The sequence below is a fragment of the Suncus etruscus genome, chromosome 15, assembly GCF_024139225.1.
Source record: "Suncus etruscus isolate mSunEtr1 chromosome 15, mSunEtr1.pri.cur, whole genome shotgun sequence".
Lineage (NCBI taxonomy): Eukaryota > Metazoa > Chordata > Mammalia > Eulipotyphla > Soricidae > Suncus > Suncus etruscus.
Window position 1 is genome coordinate 24,537,598 of NC_064862.1, and position 11,247 is coordinate 24,548,844.

Below are 11,247 nucleotides of genomic sequence, written 5' to 3' on the forward strand. Positions count from 1 at the left end.
AGGTGTGGCCCAAAAGCAAAAACAAAAAAAGAAGAAGAAGAAATGGATGTTGGAGCCACTGAAGAAGGAGGAGGCGGGGGGAGGGGAACCTGATGCAGGAGGGCCCCCCTCCCCTGTGGAGGATAAGAAAGCATCTTTAAGGTGTGGCCCAAAACAAAAATAGAAAAGAAAAGAAAAATTACCAATTGTGCCAGAGCAATAGCACAGTGGTAGGGCATTTACCTTGCACATGGCTGACTCAGGATGGACCTTGGTTTGTTCCCCGGAGTCCCATATGGTCCCCCAAGCCTGCCAGGAGCGATTTCTGAGCATAGAGCCAGGAGGAACCCCTGAGCGTCACCAAGTATGGCCCAAAAAAAAAAAAGTTTTTTACTTAATGGCAGAATCTTTTTCATTTTAAGAACAGTTTTAGATTCAAAGCATAACTGAGCAGAAAGTAGATATTTCCCACATGCGCTCTGCCCACAGCCTTCCCTACTGGCACCCCCACCAAGTGGTGTTTCGGTTATAATCAGGGCACCGAAAAGGCACTTGTTCCTTCTCCAATGTTCGTTTAGACTCAGGGACACACAGTCTGTGCTGGGAGCAGCCAGTCGCCTCCGTGCTGCCCTGTGGAGTTGGTCGGTTTCCTTCTGTGCCTTGTTGAGTGGTGGGTGATCCAGTGAGAAAAAGAGGATTTTCACTTTGTGCCTCAGTTCTGTTCTTTTTTTTTTTTTTTTTTTTTTTGGTTTTTGGGCCTCACCCGGCGTTGCTCAGGGGTTACTCCTGGCTCTCTGCTCAGAAATAGCTCCTGGCAGGCACGGGGGACCATATGGGACACCGGGATTCGAACCAACCACCTTTGGTCCTGGATCGGCTGCTTGCAAGGCAAACGCCGCTGTGCTATCTCTCCGGGCCCCAGTTCTGTTCTTTTTTGCTTGCTTTTGTGCTTATTTCACCTTATAAGGTGGGCTGGGGTGCACACTCAATCGTGCTGAGAACATTCTTGACTATGCTCAACAGTGATCCCGGGTGGCACGTGGGGGACCAGAGGTGGTGCCGGGGATGCTACCCAGAGCTGGCTGTGTGCCAGGCAGGTGCCTTAACCTGTACTGTCTGTACTGTTTCTAAATGAGAGGATTATGCTCATGTGCTGAACAGAGAGGACACTTCACAATCCAAAACCATAGCATTGGCATCCAGTATTTTGCCACCCCGGGCCTGGAGAGGCTCTGAGCTTAGAAGCAGAGCTTAACAGAAGTCTTTTTTTCCCCTGCCAGGGAGGGCATCGACCAGTCATACCAGCTCCTGAGAGACTCGCTGGATCTATACCTGGCCATGTACCCGGACCAGGTGCAGCTGTTGCTCCTCCAAGCCCGGCTCTACTTCCACTTGGGAATCTGGCCAGAGAAGGTAATTATTTGACTCTGTTGACCTGCACTTTCCTTAGAGAGGGCTCCCCTAGCTCCGAAGTGGCACTGGCAACGTCCTTGAATGAACATGGGGCTAAGTACCTACTGACCCACTCATTCACATTTGCCCCGTGTTGACCAAGCAGCAAATTGGAACTCCTTTCAGATCTTATTTTTGGTGCCAGGGACCAAACACAGGATGAATCCCCTCTACCCTGCCCCATGCAAACAATGCTGCCCCCATCCCAGCCCTTGGCTCTCATCTCGCCTCAGCACAAGCTGGTTCTGCTGCCAGCACCACAAACCTCTGCCCTGTCACCCGCCCTCTGGTGCCTCCAAGACTCCTTCCACCCTTTGTAGGGGAAAGCTGAGCAGGATTGCCTGCCTCTAGTCACAGTGAGCTCGCAGGAGACGAGCATGTTCCATGAGAGAAAGCGGGACCCTGTGGATGTGCCAGCCTGCTGCTGGCTGGTGCACTTGTGCTTCTCAAGGTTGTCACACACACACGCCACTATGTTTCTCTCTAAGTAAATTCTTATTTTGGGGGAGGCCAAACCCAGTGACACTCAGTTGTTACTCCTGGCTATGCGCTCAGAAATCACTCCTGGCTTGGAGGACCATATGGAATGTCGGGGATCAAACCGTGGTCTGTCCTAGGCTAGTGCCAGCAAGGCAGACGCCTTACTGCTCCATGCCACCACTCTGGCCCTCTAAGTAAATTCTGCTTAAACTGCATCAGCCTTAGGAAGGTGTGTGGTTAGAGGCCCCCTTTAGGGGGGATCTGCGAGAGCTGTAGACTCTGTCAGCCCTACATTGACGAGGCTCCCAGGACAGCCCAGGCCACTCTCCTGAAGCTGTCGGACACACGCTTCCCCCTGCACCTCTGCCCAGGCTCTGCTTTCTTGGTTCTCAGGCCTTCCATACACAGATCCAGAAAGGAGGGGGAGCCTGGGGAGGCCTGCCAGCTAGTGGGTACTTTATGCAGGGATATTAGGGCATGGGCATATCCCAGACAGGCTCAGGGGACCATTCCCTGTGATGCTGGGCCACTGAGGCTGCCTCTGACTGTGGTGCCTCCCCATGCCGCTCATGCACTCCAATGTTTCACGCCTTCTCCCCAACCCATGTGGTAGAATGAGAGACTAAAATGTGGCAGGACTTCATTGGTAGGAGGAGAGGGGACCCGGAGAGAAAGCTCCAGTGTTTGCTAAGACAGGCCCTTGGCCACTGGTGAAGTGGACATATGCTGAATGAAGAGGCCTGTGTGGGCAGGAAAGGCCTCAGTGGGGCATGGACTAGATTTGCTGTGCCCTGGGCCTAGGTCAACATCTCCACCTACATGCCTGATCTGATCCTAGAGTAGAGGAGCCCCCAAAACAAGTAGGACCCCAAGCCTGGAGCCTTCAAGGAGGGAGCTAGGACAGCGTGCACCAGAGAGAGGGCAGCAGGGCAAGGGTCCTGACTGTACCCCTGTATCACACATGGCTTCGCCCACTTGCCCCTGTGTGCTCTCACTGTCTCTAGCAGCCCTTTAGCCTCCCAGGATCCTCTAAGTCTGAAGAATTCACTCGAGCTTGTTACAGGGAAAAGTGTACCTACTGACAAGTGGTCTCCTGAGGTCTCTGTCCCCAAAGTCACTGTGATGCGTTAGGCCTGGACATGCAACCAGAGGCTTGCTTCCTGGTCCCGTGTCAACTAGGTCTGCAGGAAGGCAATGGGCTTGTGTCCCCAGATCACGGTCCTGCCCGCCCCATCTGTCCCTGCCCACTCAATAATGGTCCCTGAACCCTATCTCCTTTGACAGTTCCAACAAGAGAGACTGTGCTCTTCAGACTCCTGGTTTTCTCCCTCCTAGTAGTGGGGCAGGTGGCCACAAGCAGGTGCAGCCATGTTGAAGCATGTAGGAGCAGCTCAGGGCTGTGCAGGCATGAGTGTGGGGTTTGGGACCCAACAGATAACACAACAGGCAGGGCATTTGCCTGGCATGTGACTGGCCTGGGCCCGATCCCTGGCATTCTGTGGTTCTTGAGTCCTGTCAGGAATGATCCTGAGCACTGCCAAAGAGGCCCAGATTTTCCCCCCATAAAAAAGAATGAGAAAGGAAAGTGGCTTCTCCAAGTTGGCACTGGGAGCTCTGAAGCCTTCGTTGTTAGTGTCTCCAAGACTGCACATATATGGCCACGGAAGAAGACTAGAAGCTGGAAGGTTGAAGCAAAGTGTGGGGTCCTTGGAGGGGGCTATTCTGCCCTTTCTATGTCGTTGAGATTCCTAGTCTTTGGGGATGAGGGCAGTTGAGGTTCAGGATTCGTATCCTCATTCACCTCATGAAGCCTAATTCTCGAAGGACTCTGGTGGGGATTGTGGGGCTGACCTTGTGGTGGGGAGGATCGAGAGAGATGTGCAGTTCCTCGGATGTGGCTTAGAACCACATCCAGTCATTCTGAACTTCTCAATCTGGAGGATAAGGTTGGGCTTCTAAACCGGAGGCCTAGACTTCATAAATATAGACTTTCTTTCTTTCTTTCTTTCTTTCTTCCTTCCTTCCTTCCTTCCTTCCTTCCTTCCTTCCTTCCTTCCTTCCTTCCTTCCTTCCTTCCTTCCTTCCTTCCTTCCTTCCTTCCTTCCTTCCTTCCTTCCTTCCTTCCTTCCTTCCTTCTCTCTCTCTTTCTTTCTTTCTTTTCCCCATAAACTCAGGGGTCTCACAAAATAGAGCAGCTCTTAGTCATCCCTGATGGACTTGGGTAGAAACAGCAGGCTTCCCATTGTTGGGGCTAGAACCCAGGCTATCCCGTGACAGAGTAGCTGTTCTTTGGGGTTACCTGTAGAAACTTTGCAGCTATCCGAGTGAGTGAGTGAGTAGCTGCATGGAAGCTGCTTCTCAGCCTTTGTTCCTATTCCTGAGTGGACAGCCAGTGCGGTGCACTTGGGGCTTAGGACATGGAACTCCTGCTCCAAGGTTTCCAAGCCCCCAAGAAAGAAAAGAATGTGGTGCCCCTTCTGGAAGCGAACAGTGTGTTTCCAGCGGCTATTCCCACCCAAGCTGTATCTGCATCCCCACATTAGGGCTGGGGGACAGTCTCCCCACTTTGTACTGAGTAAACCCAACTGGAACGAACACACACATACACACATACACACACACACACACACACACACACACACACACACACACACACACACATTTCCAAGTGAGGCTTTGCATTCACTCTGGTGGTGTCAAGGTGTCTGGGCAGAGAAACACCGTCCAGACCCTCCCTCTGCCAGGGCCCACAGTGCTGCCCCCTCTCAGGTTAGCTAGCTCGAAGACCCGTGGCGCGAGCCAGAAAAGGCCTAAATGAAAATATTATCTCCTAGTCTTTCTGCCTTGTGTTGAAGGTGCTGGACATCCTGCAGCACATCCAGACCCTGGACCCCGGGCAGCACGGGGCGGTGGGCTACCTGGTGCAGCACACGCTCGAGCACATCGAGCGCAAGAAGGAGGAGGTGGGGGTGGAGGTGAAGCTCCGTTCGCATGAGAAGCACAGGGATGTCTTCTACTCCATTGGGCTCATAATGAAGCACAAGAGGTGAGTGTCCAGCCCCGGCCTTTGGGCCATCGTCCTGAAGAAGCAGCGTCCGCCACCTGCCCACCCGGACATGGAAGACTGCAGGCCAGCTGGGGCTATTAGTGACTGGTAGCTTGTTGGCCCTTTTCTGTGCAAGCATGGCAGTGGCTAGTAGCACTTGGTCTCAGTTCTGCACATGCTCTCTGCCGTCTCCACAGCCCTATGATAGATGGGGATCCGTTGAGTGCTGTCTAGGCCCACGTTAAGTTCACTGGGCTCTAGGAAGCCGTTACAAAGTGGTTCTGTGACGAAGGAGTCTGGCTTGCTGTTTCTACTTAGCCTAGGTGGTTTCTAAAGGGAACTTAGGGTTTTTTTTTTAACTTGATTGGTCTGTTGGTTGGTTTTGGGGCCACACTCAGTAGCACTCAGGGGTCACTCCTGTCTCTGCATTTAAAAATCACCCCTGGCAGGTTGGGGGATTATATGGATGCCTGGAATTGAGCCGGGTCTCTCCCGAGTCAGCCACATGCAAGGCAAATGCCCTACCACTTTACTATCTCTCCGGACCCTCCAAAGGGAACCTGGTGGTAAGTGGGCTTTATGAGCCTTTCCCTGGCTGCCTTTACGGGTTCTGCTCAGGTGAACGGCTACTTACGGCTTTCTTTTTTAGTTTGAGTCACCCCCAGTTTGGGTACTCCAGGATTACCTGTTCAGGGGACCATATTGATGCCAGAGATGAAACCAGACCAGGTGAAACTCATGCAAGGCCAACACCTTACCCTGAAATAGAACCCCAGCCCTTTAATGCAGTTGCAACTATTTATTCCCAGTTTGTGGTCAGTGTTTTTTTGTTTGTTTGTTTGTCATTTTTTTAAATATTTAAGCACCTTGATTACAGACATGATTGTAGTTGGGTTTCAGTCATATAAAGAACACCCCCCGTCATCAGTGCAACATTCCCATTACCTACATCCATTTTTCTTTCCTTTTTTTTTTTTTCTTTATTTTTTGGGGGCCATACCCAGTAGAGGTGCTCAGGGTCATTCCTGACCAGATTCAGGTGATAGATTGTGTGGGGCGCTGAGGATGAAGCCCAAGTTGCCAGCATGCAAGTCCTGCCTGTCCAGCCCTTGTTTATATTTTTAAATTGTGAACCTTAAAATATGTCACAATATAGAGAGGCACAGTGGCACAGTTGACATTCCTTCCCATGGGAAATTGACTTTAGCCATTCAAACAACAGGGCCAGTCATCACAGTTCCCCCAAGTCATCATCACGGTCCTTCCCCATCATCATTGTCCCTCCAGCTGCAGTCCCCTCGGTATGGCTCTGGAGGTGAGGGCTCCCTTCTTGCTTTGGAAGAACGAAATTCATACCCAAAAGGAGTTCTGGAGCCCTGTAAGAACCCAGGTTTCTCCATTTGTCCCCTATATTTTTATTCTGGATCAGGGCCCTTCCCTGTTGTCATATTGATCAGTCTTTTTCCCCTTTAGGACTTGCCAGGCTAGTGCCTTGTTTAAAAATATCTTCCCAATTCTGAGTCACACACAGTTATTTTATAAGTTCTGCGTTTTATGTCTTTGTCCTAGTTCCACTAAGAGCTGACTGTGTAGTGTTACCATCAGACTTGGGCCTGCTGCTTTTCTACCCCAGATAACCAGGGTCAGGGTTCTCCCTTTGCTCTGTGGAAAGCATTTGCTTTCTCTGAACCCTCAAGGTGTTGCTTGGCTCCAAGGCCTTTATGCCGTGGGGCCTGCACAGGGAATGGGCGGGCCATGAGTGAGCCAGCAAGTGCGCTCACAGGAGAAGCTGGGCCCATCTCCGCTCCTCAGCAGCCTGGCAGTGCCCGGGCACTGATTCAGTGCTGCTTCCCTGCTGCCCAGGTACGGCTACAACTGCGTCATCTACGGCTGGGACCCCACCTGCATGATGGGGCATGAGTGGATCCGGAACATGAATGTTCACAGCCTGCCGCACGGCCACCACCAGCCTTTCTACAACGTCCTTGTGGAGGATGGTTCTTGCAGATACGCAGCCCAGGGTAAGTTAGCTCCTTGATTCTTCTGTGTTTCTCTCTACCTTCTCAGGTCTCTGTGCCTGCCTCTGGGTCAGCCCCTGGGCCCTGAGCTGGAGTGCACCCTTCCCTGGGCCTAATGCCTGCTCACCGTGGACCCCTGTTGTACCTGCCAAGTCTCCTTATGTCCAGCCATACAGTATCCTGCCATCAGGCATGTTCCTCCACTTCAGCTGGAGGTTCTTTCCAGCAGGCTCCATACCGGTGGCATCTCCACATTCCCAGCCTGGCCAAAGGGTGTTTGGGCAGTACAGATTCCCCCCTCTGGCCCTGACATGATCTGGGGCCCGCTGGCTCAGTGGGCTACGACTCCCCTCACCTCTAACTCCAATTGATTGTCAACTGTGACTGTTCCTTGTGTGCTTCGAGGCTGGTGTCTTGCCCTGCACTGCGTCCTGCTCGGTGGCCTGGCTCCATCCATCTCATGGCAGGCGTGCAGACAGCAGTGACAAGAGCACCAGATGTTGGTCAGTGCTGGTCGGGCTAGCGAGACATGAACACTTAAGTCCTACATCTCCACAGAGTAAGGCTGCTTCTCCACACTGAGTGATCCGCCATCATAGAAGTCAGCCCTCGACACCCCACATTGGATCTGTATTCAGATTCACCAGTGGTTTGAGTCCTTCTAGAACCAGACCCCCTATCTATGTTTGCTTGTGTCTCATGAAAAAAGGACCAGTTTCTCTTCCTGTGTTTCCCCCCCCCCCCCCTTTTCACATGACTGGCTCTGACAAGTAAGGTGGAACATTCTAGATCTATCTTACTGCTTCCTTGCCTTTTGTTATCTGTACACAGGGAATTCCATGGTTCGGGCACTGCTTCTGAGGTCAGGGTCGTGCTGTGGTAGGTTGGACCAGTTGCCCTTTGCAGCTACACAAGAGGGTAGCAGCCCCTTTGGGCTCTCTGACCCTCCTGCGCTTTTAGCCCAGGGGTTTGACTTCACACCTGTGGCCCCTCCTTGCTGCCCAAATAAGTCACTGTAAGAATTGCAAAGTGGTGCTTTTCCTCCATCTCTGTGCTCTGTCCCTCTCCCTCCTTTCTTCTACCTCTGTCCCCTCCTATCTGTTCTAAGTTTTTATAAATTGGGGCAGTTTTTTTTCGTTTGTTTGTTTTTTGTTTTTTTTCGTTTTTGGGTCTCACCCGGCAGTGCTCAGGGGTTACTCCTGGATCCATGCTCAGAAATTGCTCCTGGCAAGCTCAGGGGACCATATGGTACACCGGGATTAGAACCGATGACCTTCTGCATGAAAGGCAAACGCCTTACCTCCATGCTGTCTCCCCAAATTGGGGCAGTTTTATTCTCCATTTAAGCCTTTTTCCCCAGGGTGGGGAGGGGCCTTCAAAGAGACTAGATCTTCATTTACAGCTTAAATATATTTTTGAACATTGATGGGTTGATTTATATTTGCATGAAGTGACCTTTTAAAACATTTTGGCCCGAATTGTCAGCTGTTTACTTCCGTAAGCCAGGTCGAGCCTTGTGGCTGCCCACTGAGTGCCTGTGCAAGCTGCAAGCCTGTGAGTGCTCTGGGCTGCTCCAGCCTGCATGCCCCCCCCACCCCACCCCCACCCCCCAAGAAAAGAAGAAAAGCCTTTTCCTTCCTGGTCCCGCCTCACCCCTCTGGATGAGCCCCTCTGGATGCAGCCGCATCCCCTCTGGTTTATGGCCGCTTCCTGCCACCAGGGGGCAGATCTGTCACTGTTCTGGTGCATGCTGGTATCACATCACCGCCGTTTCTCAGTCCTGTGCCCTGTGGAGAGTGCTGCTGGCCCGCCAGATGGCTCGGTGTTGGTTCAGTCTAGAACTTGATTTCACCCAAAGCAAAAATCATCTCCGGTTTCTTTGTGGTTTTTTGTGTCTGTTTGTTTACAACTAGGTTTCACCCAAAACAGATTTTCCGACTTAATATCTCTTCTTACTTGTCTCAGACATTCTTGGGCCGGACCAGCTCAGGATAGGCTTTTTGTCCTTTCTCTCCTGCTCTGTACTCAATAAAAACTAGACTGCAGGTCTGGCAGGCAACACTCTCTCTCTCTCTCTCTCTCTCTCACACTCTCTCTCTCTCTCTCTCCTCTCTCTCTCTCTCTCTCTCTCTCTCTCTCTCTCTCCTCTCTCTCTCTCTCCTCTCTCTCTCTCTCTCTCTCTCTCTCTCTCTCTCTCTCTCTCTCTCTTTTCCTCCTCCCTCTCCCTCTCTCCCTCTCCCTCTCCCTCTTCACCCTCTATCTCCTCTTTGTTGTAATTAACCCTCTCAGCCTGCTTTGGATCATTTCCCATAGCAACCCCTGCTTACAGACCCATTTCTCCAGGGATATGGCATGCAGATACTTAACAGTTCAGGACCCAAGTCAGATGCCGGGTTGGAAGATGTGGAGTTCAGTCATGAGGTGCAAGACTAGCTTTGAGGAGTTGCTCAGAATAACATGGCTCCTAGTCCCCAAGTGGATGAGCCTGGTCTGTGGGGCCTTTGGGGCCGAGTGCTCGATTTGCATGCAGCCACGCATGTGTCTGGCACCCAGCAGCATCGATACTGCGACCCTTGCACTGAAACATGAGCCTGTTGGTTGAGAATCTCAGGGAGGGGCCCTCAAGCCACTGAGCACAACTTGGACACTGCCCCCCAAACTCCCTCAGAAGAAGGCCCTCGAGAACTATTGTACTTTTTTTTTTTTTTTTTTTTTTGGTTTTTGTGCCACACCCAGTGTCGCTCAGGGGTCATTCCTGGCTATTTGCTCAGAAATTGCTCCTGGCAAGCTCGGGGGACCATATGGGATGCTGGGGATTGAACTCAGGCTTGTCCTGGGTCAGCTGCGTGCAAGGCAAATGCCCCACCATTGCGCCATCGCTCCGGCCCTGAACTGTTGTACTTTTTTTTTTTTTTTTTTTTTTTTTGGTTTTTGGGCCACACCCGGTATACTCCTGGCTATGTGCTCAGAAGTTGCTCCTGGCTTGGGGGACCATATGGGACACCGGGGGATCGAACCGCGGTCCGTCCAAGGCTAGCGCAAGCAAGTCAGGCACCTTACCTTTAGCGCCACCGCCCGGCCCCGAACTGTTGTACTTTTAATGGAGCCAGAGGTTTCCTTCGCATTAGTCCCCGCTGCCCTTTTTCCTGGTTCCACCTCGGGATTCCTGAAAGGAACTACAGAGACTTCTTTCCTCTGGCCTAGGAAAGGCCTCAGAAGGGCTGTGAGGAAGCCTCCAGATTCAAGGGCAACAGAAACACTTCTTGTGGTCCCGGGAGGGGGTCCTCCCCCTGCCGCAGAGGTGAGGGGCTCTCGTTCCCTCCGCTGCTCCAGGCTTCAGCCCACGGCCTCAGGGCTGACTGACTGGGCACGGCTCCTCCTTTCTGCCCAGAGTCCTAGAGGATGATGGTGGCGAGTCCTGTGGGACTATCCCCATGACCCAGCGCCCAGGGCCCCTCACAGACTCTCCCTGTGCCTCTCCCCTTACAGAAAACCTGGAGTACAACGTGGAACCTCAAGAGATCTCCCACCCCGACGTGGGCCGCTACTTCTCTGAGTTCACCGGCACGCACTACGTCCCCAACGCCGAGCTCGAGATCCGCTACCCCGAGGACCTGGAGTCCGTGTACGAGACGGTACAAAACATCTACATCACCAAGAAGGACAGTGCCGAGTAGCTAGCGTTCACTGGCAGCCCCAAGACACCGGGGTTCGGAGCTGTCCCGAAGCTCCCTCAGCGCTTGCCTGCACCACCAGGACCACCGCGCAGCTGTCCTGCCAGCGCTCACTGGCAGCGACCCCTGATGTTTCCAGAACACGTGCGCTCTCCTCCAGCCACAGAGACGGGGTCCTCCGCCTACACTAGTGAGCCTGCCCCCGAGAGGCCCTGTGTTCAGTGGCATGGCTTGTACGCTTGTCCTGTGGTGACAGTTTGTGACATTCTGTCCTCCTGAGGCCTCCCAGCTGACGCTGTAGACTCCTCCTCTTCTCTCTGTCCATCCATCCATCTTTCCACACACATCCGGTGCATTCTGTGTGCTGGTCAGAGGGGCTCTTGTGCCGGTGGCCACTTCCTCCTGACTCCTGGGGGACAACGCATCCACTTCCCAGGCTGGATAACCGTCCCCTTCAACCCCAGTCTTGTTGCTTGTTGAGGAGTGGAGCTGTCTGTGGCCCTGGCAGCCTCTCTGCCAGAGAGGTTAGTGAATCTTGTTGGTCCTACTCCACGGCGTCTCTCTGGCAGCTGACAGTGTCGGGGCCAGGGCCTCTCTT

General features: G+C 52.7%; 1 protein-coding gene across 2 annotated transcripts in view; it reads left to right on the forward strand.

The window, feature by feature from the left end:
• The window catches only part of FBXO21 (F-box protein 21), a 29,652-nt gene extending 18,619 nt beyond the window's left edge, over positions 1-11,033 (forward strand). The window contains exons 9-12 of one of the 2 annotated variants that reach the window (XM_049788801.1): positions 1,260-1,392; positions 4,746-4,957; positions 6,821-6,978; positions 10,465-11,033. In XM_049788801.1, the coding sequence (XP_049644758.1) occupies positions 1,260-1,392; positions 4,746-4,957; positions 6,821-6,978; positions 10,465-10,652 (691 nt within the window). In that variant the 3' untranslated portion in view covers positions 10,653-11,033. The remainder of the gene's footprint in view (positions 1-1,259; positions 1,393-4,745; positions 4,958-6,820; positions 6,979-10,464) is intronic. The other variant, XM_049788802.1, reaches the window with a different exon arrangement.
• The last annotated feature ends 214 nt before the right edge of the window (positions 11,034-11,247 follow it).